This window comes from Balaenoptera ricei, chromosome 2, assembly GCF_028023285.1.
Source record: "Balaenoptera ricei isolate mBalRic1 chromosome 2, mBalRic1.hap2, whole genome shotgun sequence".
Taxonomy (NCBI): domain Eukaryota; kingdom Metazoa; phylum Chordata; class Mammalia; order Artiodactyla; family Balaenopteridae; genus Balaenoptera; species Balaenoptera ricei.
In genome coordinates this window covers 36,834,577-36,854,686 of record NC_082640.1, presented here as the reverse complement: position 1 = coordinate 36,854,686, position 20,110 = coordinate 36,834,577, and the positions used below count along the sequence as shown (strand labels likewise).

Here is a 20,110-nt window from a genome sequence, read left to right as displayed (position 1 = left end):
TCCAGGCCAGGGACCGAGTTCCTCGCTCTTCCTGTGGCCTGGCTCTTCTTCTCCGGATAGGCCTGCTTTCTTCCCCAGGGTAGGATGGGTCAAAGCCATTGCATATCTCCAGTGGAGCAGCTTCTTTTCCTACTACTCCTCTCTGTCACATTTATCTCTGCCCTCTCTCATCTTTTGGCTGGATTTTCATTCCCCGTGACTTCCTGGGAAGCTGCTTCTCCGGAAGGTTAAATTCAGCCCCTGCGGGCAGACTTATACTCCTTGGGTAATTTCAGTGGAGCAGTGTCTTCTACTTTTCTCAACCAGTCTTCCATTCTTAATTTTTCCTGTCAGGTGTTGATTCTCCTCTTTCTGACTGATAAGAATATCTTGCATTTCCAAGTTTTGAATATTTATTGTTACTGTTTTTGCCTGCATTCTACTTGGGAACCCTTCTTTGCACTGCTTAGAGTACAGTGGAGAGCTGACCCTTGGGCTTCTTCACCCCCACTGGAATTGTCGCCATCAGCTAGTGGTAATATACATAAACTTGCATTTTCCCTTGGTAGGAAGAGAGAGTAACCCCTTTCATGTAAGCCCCAGGTAGGGAAAATTTTCCACCTCAAACAGCTTAGGTTAACAAAGAGCAGAGCAAGTAGAAGGCACATCATTTGCATTAGCTGTTATCTTCACACTCCATAATTGTTAGGGTTACCATAGGCCACTGGTTAGGAGTTTGTCCTCCAAAGAGGGAAAGATCAAGTAGCTAAGAAGGTGACTCCAGCGTATGAAGGGATCTTTTGCTCTCCCTTCTCCCTCTCCCCCAACTTTAATTGTTCTACCAAAATTGTTTAGGTATATTTAGTTTTTAAAGAATTGCTTTAAATTTATTTTAAAACTGTTTTTTAAAGGTCTATCAGATCATCAGAACTCTCAGAAAACACAGTTATTGTTGGTGTAGTACGCAGGTAAGATATTTCCTTCTTTCTTTCTTTTTTGATGTTGAAATTCAGGTGTCAGTGTAATGTTTGCTTTTACCAGAGGCCCAAATAACAGCTTGTGGGCCGTGACAGGCCTCACCCTTTTTAGTTGGGCCTTTTTTTTCTTTACTCTTTCTTATTTTCTTTCACTTTGGCAGTTAAGTTCATGGCTGGAGTTTGTACTCTCATACTAGGTTTTGTGATTTTGGACTGCCTTTCACTTTAGAAATAGGCAAACCACGAGAGAATTCCATTCCTAAAGTATGAATGTTTTCCAGGCATATTTCCTAGGGACTTCAAACTCCAAATATCTGTGAAGATTTGAATTATACATAGTTGGGGGAAATCTTATATTTCATTTTAAAATTGGAGGTAAGGAAAGAACAGAAATAATTTAGTTTAAATTAAAATTTTTACGTATCAAATAGATATACAGTCACTCCTGTATCCTGGCTGTTAGTGTAATCTCTGTATTTCAAGCATTAATATATACTGCCAAAAAGCCAAGTGTGAAACTAAAACAGAAAACTGTTTTCAACTTTATACGTTTGATTTGTATGTTAATCTAATTCATCTAAAAGTACTCATTATATGACAATTATAATATTATGTAAATTAGTGAGTAGTTAAAGATGTGAGATGTAATTGATAAAAACTGTCTCTAACCATTTACTATGTTCTTTTGAAGGGCGGTTAGAGAAGAGTCATCTGTAATGTCCCTCATTGAGGCTGGCTTTACAAGGGTATGTACCCACTTTTTTGTTATACAAGTATAATTCAGCATAAGAAGTTATTTTATCTCAGTTTAGAGCCCAGCAATAGTTTTGAATTAATTTGAAGAAAAAAAAATTTTCCTTATGCTGTGTTATAGTTTGGTTTAACTTTATAATCTGGTAATCTAATAATCCACAACACTTTGCTTTCTTAGTCTCTCAAAACTATGCCTGCTAAAGTCATCTAAACATATTAAAATCTCCTTTAATGGCTTACTCATTGAAAATTATACCATAGGATGTGTTGTTATAATGCTTACATGTATACATGCAACTTTATAGCCAGTTCAAGGATTCTGGAAATAAGACCTCCCCAACATGGCTCCCTTTCTTTCCACCACTGGCTCCAGTCTGTTGGTTTCTCTTAAGCCAAAAAGCTTCTGAAGGCTTTGGTCAGCTGGTTGCCGGTGAGCCTTGGAAATGATGATGGAGAGAGCTTATATAAGGCTGATTGTTGGGCAGATTTGTAGCCCAAATTAATATTATCAATGAGGTAGTCCAGAAACCTCAAGCCTTGAACTTAGTTTAAAGTGATTCTGGGGATTCCCTGGAGGCACAGTGGTTAAGAATCCGCCTGCCAATGCAGGGGACACGGGTTCGAGCCCTGGTCCGGGAAGATCTCACACGCCGCAGAGCAACTAAGCCCGTGCGCCACAACTACTGAGCCTGCGCTCTAGAGCCTGTGAGCCACAACTACTGAGCCCGCGCTCCACAACTACTGAAGCCCGTGCGCCTAGAGCCCGTGCTCCACAGCAAGAGAAGCCACCGCAGTGAGAAGCCTGTGCACCGCAATGAAGAGTAGCCCCGCTTGCTGCAACTAGAGAAAAACCCGCACGCAGCAATGAAGACCCAACGCAGCCAAAAATAACATAAAATAAATAAATGTATTAAAAAAAAAAATAAGGTGATTCTGGATGGTAGCACTCCCAGGTATTCGGAAGAAGCAAATTACAAATCCTCCCAGAGAAAGACACCTTCTTCTTTGGCCTCAGAGAATCTCTGCAAATAATTATTCAGGGGCAGCAGGCAGCACTCAGCATTAACCAGTCCACCAGGAGACAAGGCGTTGCAAGTGAGAACTAGCAGGGGGAGAAAGACAGCAGGAACAGACCCCCACAGTCCTCAGAAATTAGAATGATCAGATATGAATTGTAAAACAATTATGCCTATTATATGTAAAGAAATAAAGACAAGACAAGCTTGGAAATATCTGCAAGGAATAAGAAAGTATAAAAAGTGATAGCACATTTTAAGTAGCATGTAATTGAATTTTGAGAAGTGTACATATAATAACTGAAAATTTGAAAACTTAGTAGGTCAGAAGAAATTATCCAGCATGTAGCACAAAGATAAAAAAATAGAAAATAAGTTAGAGAGGTTTAGAAATGTGGAGGTTAGAATGTGCGGTTTAGCATACATATAACTGGAGTTCCAGAAGGACAGGAGAGAGAATGGGACAGTGTATTTGAAGAGAATTCTCCAGAAATGATGGAAGACTTTAGTCCACAGATTCCAAAATTCCAAAGTAGAGTAAATAAAAAGAGGACACATCATAGTGAAAAAACAAACAAAGAGAAGATCTTAAAATCAGCCAGAGGAAAAAGATTACCTACAAAAGAATAGCAGACTAACAGCTAGCTTCTCAGCAGCAATAAACGGAAGATAGAAAACAGTGGAATAATATTTTCAGTGTGATAAAAGAAAATAACTGCCAACCTAGCCTAAATACTTTCAAAAATGAAGGTGTAATAAAGACTTTCAGAAATATGAAAATTGAGGCAGTTTGTAAGTAGCAGATTCTCACAAGGAAATTCGTAAGGAGGTACTTCAAACAGAAGCAAGGTAAATCCCAAGTGGGAGGCCTGAAAGGCAAGAAGGAATGAGGAACAAGAAAATGTGAATGTGGGGTAATTATAAACACATATTTACTGTATAAAACAGTAATAATGTCTCATCTGATTAGAGATTATGGTGAGAAAAGGACTGTAACCCGAGAGTCACACACCCAGCTAAGTTATTGTTCGTGCCCTTTAGGGCAAAAGAGATATTTCTTTTGGGGGATATACATAAAGTTCAGAGATGTATTTCCCCAGTAGCCCTGTCTGAGGAAAATAACTGAGTAAGGACTTCAACCATAGAACAAATGAACTGGAACAGAAACTCTAAGATGAGGGAGAGAGCAGTAGAGAGAAGTGATGGGAGGTGAGCCTGCCCTGTGCACGTGCTCCCCTGCTCCTCCCTCCTTCTCGAGCCCTCCTCCTTTCTGTGTCTGCGTGTGTACATACACAGGTATGGGTATGTGTGTGCAATGTAGAATATATATGTTTATATATAATTATCATTACGTAACATCCAATAATAGCTCAGTATTTAAATTCTAGACTATCTGAACAAACCCTAGGTGTCTTCAAGGTTTGGAGGGAGGAAGTGGAGGTAAAAGGATTCTCGTGACCTCACCTAGCGGACAGGGAATGGGGGTGGGCAGTGAAAGTATTGAAGTTTTCTTCTTTATGGGAAATGTGCTGGTGGGAGATACTTTGTTCTGGAGGTAATTGGTTTCTTGTTTTCAAATAATAGTAAAGAAATCTATGTCTACTTTTGAGATCGGTGAAAAGGAAAGTAACCATTAATAGAGAAGTTTAAGTAAACTTCCAAATTAATAAAATATGGAATTTGCGGGAATTCCCTGGAGGTCCAGTGGTTAGGACTCCGCGCTTTCACTGCCGAGGGCCTGAGTTCAATCCCTGGTCAGGGAACCAAGATCCCGCAAGCTGCGCAGCGCGGCCAAAAAACAAAAAAAAAATATGGAATTTATAGCAACTTGATCAAACTGGCAGATCCCAGGAAGGGGAAACAACAGTGTGAAAGCAATCATAAACACAAAGTAAGATAAGAGTAAAATCAAGTGCATGGGAATGGGCTGAATTCTCCCATTAAAGGATAAGCCATTAGATTGGGTTACAAAATTACAATTATATGATGTTTATAAGACAGTGATAAAAGGAGCTTAATAATAAAGAAACGAAGAGGTAGCAAGTAAATGCAGACAAAAGGAACACAGGAATTCCAATATTAGCATCAGATAAGGTGGAACTTAAGACCTTGTTTTATACACACATAATTTTCTATAAAAATTTTAGATTATTATTATTGCATAGTTTTTTGGTTCTCCCTTTTTGACACTCCCACAACATTCACACATATCAGTGCCTGTCCCCATTCCCTGACCTCCAGTAATCCATGTGAGCTAGTATGAGAAAAACCACATCAGCCAGCGTGAAGGTGAGCATTCTTTTAAGAATCCGAGGTTGGAAGTTGTGGATCACCTATTCCCAGGAATCGTTAGGTCATCCCTCCTTAAACTGCTTAGGGAAGCATTCACAAGAGGCAAAAAATTTTCCCAGATAACTTTGAAGATCTTTATATTATTACTCTTAAGCTGCAGAACTGGCTATTCTTAACAAGGACCTTCAATGCTTCCACTTTGCAGTGAAACTAGTGAAACCTGGGGGATAGATTATTCATCTTGCCTTGGGTTGTTTGCTTACCTATGGCCACCAGCAGTCATTAAGCTTTTCATTTGTACGAGGTCATAGATGCAGTGTTGGAAATTGTGTGTTTGAAATTCTGCACAAGGAAGTCCATCAGCACAGCTTCGCAGACTGGGAAGCATGTCCTGGTAGAAAGTCTAGTTAACCATGGACCTTGTATTTTCCTAGTATAATTGAGTTATCATTAAACTAATTTGAAAATTCAAAAGTAACCAACATACACACTTTGCCTGCCCTCTCACCCGTACAACTTAATCAAGGTGTCCCCCCGAAGCCTTTGCTGGGAACCATGGTTAAGTGCATGTCTCTGCGAAAACACTCCCATGCAAAAAACACAAAGGGTTTAAAGTAGTCATTTTAGAGGTCTGTGACTTAGGAAGTATGGAGATAGCAGCAGCCTCACCACTTTATAAGTGACGAATCCAAGTAGGTGACCAGTCCTCAGAGACTACACGTGCTAACTCTTCTCATGCAGAGTCCTGTACCCTCAGGTAACAAAAAGGTAGTGAGGTGACAGAGGGCACGGAGACAGAGCAGAGCATCCAGACCTGGAGGGAAGGTGATTCTCCAGAGTCTCATGGCTGGGAGGCAGTGGGGCCCATGCTTGAACCCAGCCCTGGACCTGAAAGCCATCACCACAGTGAGAACTCTGGGATTCAGGGGGCAGTCAACTATTCTGTGGATTGGCCATAGTTCAGGAGTTCAGGATGGATGGATGGAGACCTGCTTGCCTCCTCAGTTGGACTTGGCAGCTGAGCTTTTGCTGACTAAATTCTCGAAGGTTAGGGTTTGGTATCTCTCAACACTGGTTGTGCGTTAGAACCCCCTGAAAGGCTTCCCTGGAGACCCTGTTTCAGTTGGTGTGGGGAGGAGCCTGCACATTGGTATTATTTTTTAAGATTGCAGGGAATTCTAATATGCAGCCAAGGGTTGAGAACCACTGGGTGGGGCCCAGCAAGGTGGGTGTGATATGCTCTGGAGAAAGCAAGGCTGAGTTGGCTCAGGAGTCTGCAGGACTTGTGGCCCCGGCCCCTCTTGTGGGATGGGTTGGGGAGGGGAGACCAGCTGATGTTCAAGCAGAGGGAATAGCAGCCTGATTCCTGAAGATCCCTGGACCTGCTGCCCTTCTCCACCCTCCATGCCCTGTGGAATCCTTGGGACATGAATGAAAGTTGGCGAAGGGCAGGAGAGACAGGATATTTAGATACACAGAACAAAGCAGAGGTAGTGAGGGGGAGGGGCAGATAGCAGGAGCAAGATGCTGTACTTTTAGTCACACATGCTTGTTTTTTAGCCATGATGTCCACCTTTGGGGTAAAAAAGTTTGGATATGTACATTCACACCCAATGAGAACTCTGGTTGCATGCATGGGAGGCCATGACACATAATACACATGGCTCCGTGTCCCAAGATTTCGCCTGCAGAGCAGGTGAAGCCAGGCAAGCGCGTGGACAGCTGGAGACACCTGTCCATCTCAAGTCCCCCACCCCTTGTCTACTGGAGTGGCACAAGCACTATACCCGGAAATCTCTCCTCCCTATTCCTGCCTGGTCCGCAGTGGGTGCCTCTGCAGATGGGCAGGGTTCCTGGATGTGCCTGAGGGGTCACGGCTGACTGAGGAGTGAGCGGCAGGGCCAGCACTCTCCTCCCCTCTCAGCAGCGGGGAGCTGGTAGGCATGTCACCTCTCTCAGACTTCTGTGGGTAAGAAGGGCTGTGTTTGGCCTGCAGGCCCGGGAACCATCATGCCCATGGCCAGCAGGCCTTGCCTTCCCTCCCAGGGGGACGGCAGTCACTGTGCTTTATGTTTGTGCAACAGTTTACAGTTAGAGTGCTTTCTCATGGTCATCTGTGGTGGAGCAGGGTGTCTTGTTTTGCAGGTGAGGAAGCAGGCTCAGGAAGGTTGAGGGCCTCATTGAGAATCATACAGCTTTTAAGGCATGAACTTGGGGCTGGATTTTTAGGTTTCTTGACACAAAGACAAGACCCTGAACACTGTTCAAACAGGGATATCTGCCTTCACTGGCAGTAGAAGGAGCTCCACAAGGGGCCCCGTGCCCTAGATTGGTCCGGCTTTGGCTTGTCGATAGTGGCCTGCAGATGCCCTGCCTCTTAGCCTCAGCTTCCTCCTCGGTCAGATAGAGTATTATCCACGTATTGAGCAGGTGAAAGCAAGAGCTGTTCACAGAAATAGGGGTGAGTAAATGTTCACAAATATTTTTTTACATCTGAATGTAACTACGTGACAGAACGTAGCGACTTGTAAGATGTCTTCATGAAATACATAATTTGGTGGTGCTCAGGCTTCCCATTCCCATGTAAATTTGCTTTGTTGAGATGTTTCCATTATGTAAAGGTTATTATACAAAACAGTTACTGTCCACAGCAATAAGAGAGACTGGGCAAAGCCATGGCTCTGCCAGTACCTCTGCCGTGGAGGGTAATCCTTTGTCAGCTTAGTTGAGCTGCTGTTTGAAGTTATTGTAGGAGAATGTTGCCTGAGTGCGAGTTACCTCTGTGAAACTCAGCTGCAAAGAGATGTGCAAGCATATTTTTGCTTACCGTGAGCTTGTACAGCTCGAAAGAGGACAACATATTGCTCTTGAATAAGTGAATAGACTCTGAAAGTTAATATAGATAGGACTTTAGTTAATAAATTTCCTCCTTCTGTATATTCTAGGCTCTGCTAGTGACATGTAGATATCAAAAATCCTCTTACTTCAAGGCAGTGAAAGAAAAGCGTTCTTAAGCGCTCTTTTTTTTCCTTGAACTTTTTTTTTAGTGGAATTAAATATTGTGTTAGTTTCAGGTGTACAGCAAAGTCATTCAGTCATATATATATACAAATGTACATATGTATATATATATATACATATTTATACTTTTTCAGATTCTTTTCCATTAAAGGTTATTACAAGATATTGAATATAGTTTCCTGTGATATACAGTAGGACCTTGTTGTTTACCTATTTTACATACAGTAGTGTATATCTGTTAATCCCAAACTCCTAATTTATCCCTCTCCCCATCCTTTCCCCTTTGGTAACCATAAGTGTGTTTTCTATGTCTGTCAGTCTATTTCTGTTTTGTAAATAAGTTCATTTGTATTTTTTTTTCGGATTCCCACATATAGATGATATCATATGATATTTGCCTTTCTCTGTCTGACTTACTTCACTTGGTGTGATAATCTCTAGGTCCATTCATGTTGTTGCAGATGGCATTATTTCATTCTTTTTTATGGCTGAGTAATATTCCATTGTACATACTATACATATATATATATATACACACACACACACACACTACATCTTCTTTATGCATTCCTCTGTCGATGGACTCTTAGGAGGTTGCTTCCATGTCTTGGCTATTGTAAATAGTACTGCTATGAACGTTGGGGTGCATGTATCTTTTTGAATTATAGTTTTCTTTGGATATATGCCCAGGAATGGAGGCCTATTTTTTTCTAATTCCGTTTTTTTACTACTTTATTGAGATACTATTCATATACCATGTAATTCAGCTATTTATTTATTTATTTTAAACTTGATGTAATATTTTTATAAAAATGTAAAATAATTATAGTGCAATTTTCCATTTCCTCATTTTACTTGACAGTGTGTCTCGTACATCATTCCATATAAGTGCATGTAATAGCTGCATGCTGTTCCATTAAATGGTTATACTATAGTATACTATAGTTTTTTAAATTAATTTATTTAAAAAATTATTTTATTTTTTTCTCTTTCCAGCAAATACCTTGCCCTTTCTGCCTTTCTTTCCCTTCCTTCCTTCCTCCCTTCCTCCCTCCCTGCCCCCCTTCCTTCCTCCTTCCTTCTTTCTGCCTTTTTTTCTCTTTATTGAGGTATAGTTGATCGATTCAGCCACTTAAAGTGTGCAACTCAGTGGTTTCTTAATATATTCTCAGATATGTGCAAGTACTATTTTTTAAAAGCTAATTTGGTACCCATAAGTTTTCATCTCTCATTTCCTGTTCATCATGAAAGCTAAATTATTTTTTAGATTTCAGGTACCAAGTTGAGAAGCCTGTTGGAAAGAATTATTTTTTATATATGTATTTAATCATTTAAAGGTGCACATTTGTTTATCCACAAAATCCCCTTTCTGTTTGTAGAGGTATGTAGAAAACCCCAGCGCCATGGCCTGTTACAATGAACTGCTCCAGATGGAGTTTGGATTGGTGCGCCCACAGCTGAAACTCAGGTAATTCTGCTGCTTCTGGTAAGCTGACCATACCACACAGGGCATTGTTGCAAGTGAGGACTTCGGGTGTGGGCGGCTACATTTTGGCTGTAACTGACCTCCTGCTAAAATGGGATGGGATGGTGGGAAGGCTTCTCTCCTCACAAAATGCTTTCGGAGTCTGCCTGGATGTCTAATAGGTGGTCATGTTAGTGATTGGAGACTCAGCATTTAAAGATGGGGCTCCAGTGGGGACTTCCCTGGTGGTCCAGTGGTTAAAACTTGACGTGGTCACTGCCGGGGCCCTGGGTTTGATCCCTGGTCGGGGAGGATAACACAAGCCACACGGCGTGGCCAAAAAAAGAAAAAAAAAGATGCGGCACCAAAATAATAGCAAATGAAAAAGCAGGGTGCAAAAGTATATATACTGAATTATCTGTTTTGTTTTTTAATTAAAAAATTACTTTTAATATACACATACACCCAACCCATTAACATTATTATCTCTGGTAAGTGACATGTTTTCTTCTCTACAATAAGCATTTTGTAATTTGCTCTTGCTAAACCGTTATTTTTTTTAACTGATGAGTGGAAACCTAGTTCTTTGTAGAGTGAGAAAAGCCGAAAAATTAGTAAAATTATATGAGGTTGACAGAAGTGAAAAATATGTCAGTAGCTCTTTATCATCCTAGGTCTCTTCCTTGGGTGGTCTACTATTCTTTAACATTTCCTAATGTTATAAGTAATAATCCTAGTTATTACTTTAAAATGTATATCTCAGAAATAACTAATTTTCTTGTCAACTGCATTATTATGAACTGTCATCAAATCTTTAACCGTGGTCATTTTTAAGTCTTTTGTCATTTACAGACAGTTCTGGGTGTACTCTGATGATTTTGCAAATATGTTCCTATAAAAGGGTTTCATCTTCAAGAAATACATGGAAAAGACTCTGACAAGTACAGGTTTCTGGTAACGGACTGTACTGCTGAACTGAATGAATAAGCATTTTCAGAACTCTAATGAAAAACTGATGAACTCATAAAAGTGCTAACAAAAGATCAAGATGAAAAAAAAAAATTAATTACATGGGACTGAGTGAACTGATGAGGATGAGTATAATTTTTGTGACTTTCTGTCTGAATTTAAAAAAAAAAAAAAAAATTCCACAAGGACTCAGAGGCAAAGAATATACAAATCAATTTTCACTGCAAAGTAAAGGAGCTGTTACAGTGGAGGATTACTGGACTGAATGTCAATACTATGACATAGTATGAGTGTGTTTCATGTTTGGTAATTGCAATCATTGTTGCTTTTGTTGTGGTCATCCATGTACAATGCTTGGTGTCAGTCGATTTATCTCTTGTAAAAATAAAATACAGTGTGTGTGTGTGAAAAAAAAAAAAAAAAAAAAAAAAACATTTCCTTTACCAGGATCAAAGAGAGAATGAAATCATTCTGTTTGTATGTGCCCAAGGCAGAGATAAGGGGATTAGAATTTGGGGTATTAACGTTGGTAGGGACCAGCACAGGGTATCACATGCAGAGAAGAAAATACTTCATAGACAAAATGAAATGAAGTGTGAGGTAGCAAAGAAGTGCTGCTGAGCAGAGATGTTTCAGGGCTAGGGAGGTCTACAAAAGAGCTCCTTTTTATTGCCAAACTTTTCAGGGAAACTTGAGATGGATGGTTGGCCTTGGGCCTGCCTCCTTCTCATTCCTGGGTCTTCCGCAGCCTGGCTGCAGCACTCCCACAATGAGCTGGGCTACTGCCCTCTTTGAGAGGAGAGCAGAATTGTGGAGCAGGAGGTGATGTTAGAGCTTATTTCATCAAATCACGAATCACGATGCAAAAACCGAGACCCAGGGAGGTTAACTGACTTACATCCAAGATCTTGCACGCAGCACATGGCAAAGGTAGTCCTGTAGGTTGTAACCCCCATTTTCAAAACTGCACTCATTGTCTCTCCTCATGCTCTACTTTGTTCTCTGTGTGCCAGCTGACAACCAAAGGGAGATGTCCACTATAAAGGGAGATATGAAAATATTGATATGAAGGGAAGGGGGAAATGTAGGGCTAGAGAATTGGGAGCAATAGAGAAAGACTTGTTCTGAGAGATATTAAAATGCACTAAAAAGCTATAACAAGCACCTTTGTGTTACTGCTAGATCAGTAAACTAGAATGTAAAGTCTAGAAATAGACGTGCGTGTATTTAAGAATTAAAAACATAAGTATATGTGTTCAACATGGCAATTTAAATCCACACAGGAAAGGGTGGACTTTTCAATGAATAGAACTGTGACAACTTATTAACTGGAAAGAAAATTAAGTTATATCCCAATCTCACACCCAGTCCCAAAATAAATTTCAGTGTGCATAATGTTAAAAAGTGTGGCCACATAAGTACTAAAAATGTAAGTGAACATATGTATTTGGATAATGAAGTCTTTTTAAACTCAGCATGGTGTGAAAGCCAGATTTTATAAAGGAAGAGAATCAGATTAGACAACATAAAAATGTTAAGCTTGTCTCAGTAAGTATACCTTAAATAATGTTAAAAATTTAGACAAATAACAAACTGGGAAAAATACATTCTTAACATACAGGACAGATAGGTTAATATCCTGAATACGTAAAGAGCTTTGATGAATCAGTTTAAAAATGGAAACACCCAGTAGAAAAAATTTAAAAGGACATGTTGTGAACCAGCAGTTTGTAGGAGATATTAATGGCCAATAAACATGAAAAAATGTTCAGCTTCACTAGTAAGCAAAGAAATGAAAATGATATACCATTTTATATTTACCAGATCTGCAAAAATTAAAAAAGAGTGATAAAACCCAGTAGGGCTTCTCACAGATCCGTCTCCTCCAAGCTTGTTATATCAGAGGTGGGAACTTACTTCTCGTTGTTTTTTGGTTCTTGTTTTTTAAATAACAGCTTTATTGAGGTAATTCACTTGATTTTTATATGCCAAGAAAGAAGAGCTAATTTTTATTGTCTAAAGCTGCTTTGTCTTATTTAGCTAAACAGTTTAGTAATACCAGGAATACAGTAAAAGCATTATAATTATTGGTTTTATAAATGTAATCTCTGCACTTTATGAACAAGTAGACAGTTGCTTTCTCTTTTTCATCTTCTAAGGCATATACAAGAAAAAAACTGAAAGCATTCCCCAGTCATGGGGAATTTGTTTGACTAAATTATGGTATAATTTTACAATAGAATATTATATAGTTATTAAAAGTGATGATAAGGAACTAATTATTGATATGGAAAGATATTAATGTATATGGTTCAGTGGTACAAGCAGATGATAAAACTGTAGAGTATGATCCTGTTTTTATAAGTATACGTATTACATGTATATTTACACAAGAAATTGCCTAGAACACCAGCTGATATGCGTAGGTGTTGGGATTTCAGATGATTTAATCTCATTTATTTTTAAACAGATTTATCAAGATAAAATTGACAATCTATACAATTCACCTATTTAAAGTACACAATTCAATGGCTTTCAATGTATTCACAGAGTTGTGCAACCATTGCCACAATTTTAGAACATTTTCATTACCCCCAGCCCTAGATAACCACTAATCTAATTTCTCTGTATATATAGATTTGCCTCTTCTGGACATTTCATATAAATAGAATCATACAATATGTGGTCCTTTTAAATTAGCATAATGTTTTTCAAGGTTCATCCATATTTTGGCATGCATCAGGGCTTTATTTCTTTTTATATCTGCATAGTATTCCATTGTATGGATATACCACATTTTATTCATCCATTCATCAGTTGATGGACTTTAGGGTTGTTTCCACCTGTGGGCTGTAAGTTTTTGTGTGGATGTATGTTTTCATTTCTGTAGGGTATCTACCTAGGAGTAAAATTGCTGGGCCATATCGTAACTCTATGTTTAACAGCCTGAGGAACTGCCAGACTGTTTTCCAAAGCAGCTAGCTGCACCATTTTACACTCCCACCAGCAGTGTATGAGGGTTCCTCACCAACACTTGTTTTTATCTCTATTTTTGATTGTAGATATTCTAGTGGGTATGATGTAGTATCTCATTTATTATTATTTTCTAATTTTTAAAAAATAAACCTTTGTTACCTGTGCAATTTAAAAATGTTTTCAAACAGTGAGGGCAAGGGAGAATGCTCACGATATAAGGCTAAGTGGAAGCAGGGAACAAAGCTCATGATCCCGATGATCCCAGTTTTGTGCAAAGAATTTGTTGAAAGAGATAGCTACAGATGATGAGCTGCCTCCTTTCTACCAGGCTTCGTGTGGGGTTCTTGACTCCATTTTCTCATTGAGTCCTCACAAGGACCCTTCAGATGGTGAGAAGGTAGAGACCCTGGGAGTGAGTCATGTCCCACAGCCAGCAAAGGGCTGTGATCTGACCCTGGGGTGTGTTCCACCTGGTCCACTTGTCCTTAGAATGAAGGAAAGGCACCAAATTGTGCATAGTCATGATCCCGAGTACTGAGGTTGCAGGAGGCGTTTATTTCTTCCTTATGCTTTTTAATATTTCCCCCTACTTTTTCTTGAGTTAGCATTAGTTACCTTTATAATCAAAGAACACATTTAAATAAGTTAATGTAATATTCCAAGATTGTATTACATTTTATAATATTTACATTAAGCAGTCCTTTTTCTTTTCTACCCATAAAGGGCTTGTAACTCAATGTTCACTGCATTAGAGAAAAGTCAAGAAGCAATTGAAATTACAAGTGAAGACCACATTGTACAGGTTTGTTGTTTTGGAAGTTTGTCCTTCTGAATTTCTGGTTTGTTTGCATTTTTAAGATTGAACCCCTTCAGTATGGTGTTGTTTTTTTTTTTCTCTCTTTGAAGTTCAAGGGACCAGTTTTTCCTTAGAGGATTATCCGAACAAAATCTATAAAATATATAATTTAAAATAAGTCCCCTATAGGTAAGAAAAGGTTCCAATAATTGCTTAATGTGCTAGAAAATATTCTTTAGAAATATGGCATTAGCATTTATTATTTCTCACTTTTTTGCATGTTTATTTACTTAGCAAGGAGGGACTTTTATCCAGAGGATTGTTTCTGCGGTGGAGTTGGGTAGAGAGAGACTGTTGCAGCAAGGAGAGGCTCTGCCCATAAGGGCTGCACACTCTCACCTTTCTTACTGTTTTTGAAGATAGTTTACACCTATAGAAATTTACTAGAAGCTACTCAAAATTTCAAAAATAAACTAGCAATTACTTCACAAATTATCCATTATTAGAAAAGTGGCTTCATATAAGTGACTGAAGATACCATGGCTTTCAGATAACAGCAAACAGGTAACATGTATTTTCATATAACAGCAAACAGGTAACATGTATTTTCATATAACAGCAAAAGAGGGAGTTGTGCCCGAGGAATGTTCCTTTTGTCTGAGAATGAGCCCCACTTTGATTTTAGTTCTGAGCACTCCAGTTCTTCACTTTAATCTAACTAGTGACTTTCTTGGTAAAGAGTTGATGATGTTAGCATTCAGGATGGTGCCCTGACAGGCGACACTGGCCAGTGGTTGAGGGCACAGGCTTGGTATCAGTCAGGCCTGGCTTCCAATCAGCCTCGGCCCCTTCCTAGCTGGGCATCTTTGGGCAGGTGACTTAATCTGTCTGAAGTTGCTGTCTTATCTGTACAAATGGGAATAATATTAACGCTAACAATGACTTACCTTTTGTAAGGATGTTCTGAGGATTAAATGAGTTACTGTGTGTGAAGTGCTTACTACAGTGCCTAGCAAGGAAAACAAACCTTAAACAGTATGATTATTGTTTTATCATCGTCATTATTTGTTCCTGTTAGCACATGCACAGCTTTCCCATACATTTTCTTCTAGTCTTACAGTCCTATTTGAAATTTAACCATAAAGCCTTGCATTTGTAAACACTTCCTAGTTCATAGCCTGCTTTCCAAACTCATTATTCATTTGCATCATATGAGAGAGGTGAAATAAGTGTTTCATTCCCATTAAACAGATGTGCAGACTGAGACTTGGAGGGGTTAAGTGACTTGTGGGAGTAGACCCTGGGTTTTCAGGCTCCCAGTCTGGTGCTTTCTTCCACTGTATCATAATCTCAACAGCCCTTTTGTAGCAGCCCTGGGTCTGTCTCCATGCAGCTTCTTTCCTCTGCTGGTGTTTAAGTGGAGTGGGCCTGCTGACCTCCCTGCAGCCTCAGGAGAACAAGGCAGCAAGCCCAGCCCGGTGTCATCGGAGCAGAGGCTTCTCCAGACTCCAAGGTTTTTCTGGGGTTGTGCTCTTGTGGCTTTAGAACCGTCGTAGTGAGCGCCAGGCTCCTGGGCTTTCTGGGGGAAAAATATGATGGTTTAGGTTGAACATCTTTGATTGTCCTCTTTTCAAAATTTCTTTTAATTCACATGATGTTTTTTCCTTTGTCTCCCCCCAGTATGCAAATCCAGCATTTGAAACAACAATGGGCTATGAGTCAGGTGAATTAATAGGGAAGGATTTAGCAGAAGTGCCTGTAAATGAAAAAAAGGCTGATTTGCTCGATACTATAAATTCATGCATCAGGATAGGCAAGGTAAGTAAGAGGTCACTACCCTTGTTACTCTCACATAACAAAGAGGGAAGGAAGGAGACCTAGCGCTCACTGAGCACTGCTAGAGCCAGGTGATCTCAGTCTCACTCTTCCCAGAAGGCTGGGGAAGTGTAGGTAGTGTTATCTCTGTTATGCCCATTTTGCAGATGAGGAAATTGAGGCCAAGAAAGTATATAAAACCTGACCAGCCAATAAGAGTAACTTTGACACTTAAAATCATTGTTGTCATTTTTGTAATAAGTAAATTGATCTTTCTAATAATTGATCTTCTAAGTGGTAGCTGTTGGCAAATGGTCCGGGTAAAGGATTGCCAGTGAGTTAACACATTCTCAGAACACATCAGAGCCCATCAGTTCTCTGAGCCTCGTTCATTCATTCAGCATTTTTTTGAATGCCAGGTGTGCTAGGTTCTGGTATACAAAGAAGGGCAAAACAAAAATCCCTTAGAGAACTCATTCCAGGGTGCAAAACATACAGATAAAAGTAGTCATTGCATTGTGATGTGAGAAGTTACAGCACCCTGGTGCTGAAGGGGTAGGCAAAGCAAGGCAGGCTCAGTCTGAAAGGTTATTTCTCTCTCTGAACTGTGGCTTCTGACAGCACCTCACTGTTACTAGGTTTTAAAATATGATGAGAAGGAAAAGGCTACTGCTTTCCATAGTCATTCTTAGGCTTTTCTGCTGGGCTCTTTTTAACTTTTAGAAGTTGGGACTATGAATCTGATTATTCAGAACATTTGAAAAATTGGTGACCTGCTCTCCTGCCGGCTATCTGGAGGCCCTGTGGAAGTGATGCCCTTTCCCTGTGGCATTTGGCCCGTGCCTATCCCTTAGCACACAAGGGCAGTCTGCCAGAGGGGGCAGAAGGGCTATGCAAAGCTTATACCCCCACTTGGCTTGGGCCCCTCGAAGACACCGTGAGTGGGCTGGTGTCCTTTGCTTTCCTGCGGCTCTGAGCACAGGAGATGGCTTTGCAGTGAGAACAGGGAAAGAACAGGCCAGCGGTGGGGCCCGGTAATGCACTCGGGAATCACAAAAATGGGCACTGCTTGAATCCTATTTTGCCTTCAGCTTTTCTGTCGAGGATGATGATTTTCTTACTAGACAGAGTGGCAGGTCCTCTGGATAGAGAAACGAAGGCTGAGATGAATGAAGAGACAGACCCTTAGGTGTTTAGGCCCACCAGTGTTCCCTGCCTGGGCCGAGAGGGACGTCCTCGGAAGGCAGCTCCAGAGCAGCAGCCATTCCAGACCCCCGCAGCCTTTGAGGGGCTTTACCATGGCCTCCCCAGTCCTGGCGGCTTGTTCCAGTGCTGCCACTGGGTCAGCCAGCAGTTCTGTTGTGAGGTTCAGCAGGGTGTGAAACAGAGATGGTGGCTCTCATGCTCCTGATCTGGCAGCTGCCCTTGCAGTGAGCAGAGCAAGTTGAGATGGGGGTGGGGGCACCCAGTGGATTAGCTGTAGGCCCTGGGATTCACCCAGATCCCTGTGAGCAGCGTCTTGCCTCCTGAGGTATGCCGTTGGGCACCAGGTGTAAAGGGCCTCAACAGCAGGACACCTGTTCTCTAAAATCTGTATTTGCTATGAGCAGAGAATACGAAAGGTTATCGTATTGTCAACCTCTATACTGCTTTATTTCAAAAAGAAACCAGGTGGGGATATATGTATATGTATAGCTGATTCACTTTGTTATACAGCAGAAACTAACACACCATTGTAAAGCAATTATACTCCAATAAAGATGTTTAAAAAAAAAAAGAAAAGGAACCAGGGCATTTGTTTTGCATGATTGCAAGTTCTTGGGGAGAGTGCAAAAGCTGCTGTTTGTCCTTTGTTGGTACCCTGCTGGTTCACGGGCAACACTGCAGCAGGACAGACCACTTAGCTGGGCAGTTTTTTGAGGAGAAAGATATATGGCCTTTCTAATCAAGTCTCCCTCGGGAGAAGAAGGGCTTGTTGAGAATCAGCCAGCCCTTGGCAAACAATGGTACCATGGTCAGTGGAGAGAGTTCAGACATGTGCTGGGAACCAAGATGGAGCCTTTGGAAGTGGTCAGATGACCGGGAGGGGCTTTGGAATGTCAGATTCTAGGTGTCCAACCAGTTGGATATTCTTGGGGGCAGAGGAGAAATTCTGATGATGTTCAAACAGAGAATACTGCGAACACCACTCTCTGTAAACCTCCCGTGCCTGCTGTTCTCAGCCAATGGTTCCCCTTTCAGGTAAAACTGATACTATTAGGCACCTTGATTTTCAGTCCCACACTCCTGCTTCCTTCCTCCCTTTATGTATCCTCTTGGCTCTCTCCTCCTATTTCTTCTTCCCCAGGTCTTCTCTGTCAGGGCCCTAGAACCCCTGGCCTCCTATCTTCTCAGATACCTGAGCCTTATATTGGCTCTTCTCTTTTAGAAATTTTGCATTTTTTCCCCTCAGAAACTGTCTTGCAGGTGCTGAAGGAATGTTGGCTGCTCGGCTGGCTGCCTCTGATAATGACGTACAGTCACAGAGCCCTTTAGCTCTTCACACCTTTTACCTTCCCCAGCTCCTGGGAAGCCAGGAGCTTTCCTCCCTCGCCGCCTCCCCTCTTCTCCCACTTTTCCCCCATCTCTTTCCTCCCAGGTTTACCAGGGCTCTTTGTCCCCTGCTGGTTCCTCAGAAAGCTCCCTTTGTTGTTGAGCATCTTTCCTGCTCTGCATAGATGTCTCCCCCCTTCCCAGTTTTAGCCCCAGTGTCTTCCAAGGTCTGTTTCAACATCCTGCTGTCATTTTGGTATCACCTTGTATAACGGTGATTTTCTCTCATCCCCCATTAACAAAAAACCCGATCCCTCTCCACCTCTGCTGTCTACTGCTCGTTGACTGTCCACACAGTTGACTGGACTTTGATTCCTGGAATGGTTTTGGTTTCTCCCTACCCTTTAGTCCCCTCCATCAAATCCATCACCAAGGCTTGATGTCTGTTAAAGCCCTGACTTTGAGGGTCCACTGCCTGGGCCTGACCGTGTTCGGGGCCCTCTTCCCACACCCTGAGACTGTGGTGGCTGAATGCAGTTAGGCCTCCCTGTCCCAGGACCCTCCACTTCTGGCCAGTCCACCCTACGCTACTGGAGATTTGTCTCACCAGATCACCACTTTGATCATGTCACTCCCTCTGTGTAGAGCTCAAGTCCCTTATCCTGGGTGCCAGGATTCTGTGATCTGACTTTGGCCTCACTTTTCCATTCAGTAAACAAAAGCCCCAAGTGTTCTTTGACTGTTTACCACCTGCCAGCACAGTGCTAGCCCCTGGGGTAGGACAGCTGCATGATGATGATTTAATTCTTAAGGCAGTGGGCATCCACCAAGAAGGAACTGTCTCAGTAGTCAGCGAAGTCCAGCTCGGTGCTGAGCTTATCCCGGAGTAGAAGGGAGGTGCACGCCTTAGTGTAGTTCTGAGAGGAGCTCAGCCTGAGAAAGACAGACAGACACCTGTGCGAAACCAAACAGGCCATTTACTGGACATTTGCCGTGTGTCAGGACGGCAAGAGTTTATGTGTGTTACCAGATTTAATCTTCATAACAGCATTCTAGGTAGGACTTTACTATTTTCAGGAACTGAAACTTCGATATTTGATGTATTTTTGATAAGAAATATGCGCTGTGTTAAGTGAATATTTTTTGTTTCCATTGTTGACTGGAAAACTTACAGGCAACTCTGTTATCTAAGCAAAGTCATTGCCTAAGTTGTCCTCCATTAGCCGGACTGTCCAGCTCTGGCTGACATGGCTTCTTACACCTTGACTTGGGATCTGGCAGCCACCCACTCTGTTCAGAAAGGATTGGAGGAGAAAATCCTGAATATGTGTTTTGAAGTGCTGATTGATTGACTGAATCGGTCTCCCATATTTTCCCTCTCTTTTTATATAACAGCTCTGTTGAGAGATAATTCACATGCCATACACTCCATCCATTTAAAGTATACAGTTCAGTGGTGGTTGGTATGTTCACAGAGTTTTGCAAATATCACCTCAGTCAGCTTCCCGTATTTCTCTTG

The 20,110-nt window shown here is 41.2% G+C and overlaps 1 protein-coding gene across 4 annotated transcripts in view; it reads left to right on the top strand.

Annotated features, from left to right (window-relative positions):
• The window catches only part of PDE8A (phosphodiesterase 8A), a 191,136-nt gene that overhangs the window by 124,744 nt on the left and 46,282 nt on the right, over positions 1-20,110 (top strand). For all 4 annotated transcript variants that reach the window (XM_059912385.1, XM_059912382.1, XM_059912383.1 and 1 more), the window contains 5 exons: positions 891-947; positions 1,648-1,702; positions 9,418-9,506; positions 14,172-14,250; positions 15,925-16,062. In XM_059912385.1, coding sequence (XP_059768368.1) covers positions 891-947; positions 1,648-1,702; positions 9,418-9,506; positions 14,172-14,250; positions 15,925-16,062 — 418 coding nt within the window. The remainder of the gene's footprint in view (positions 1-890; positions 948-1,647; positions 1,703-9,417; positions 9,507-14,171; positions 14,251-15,924; positions 16,063-20,110) is intronic.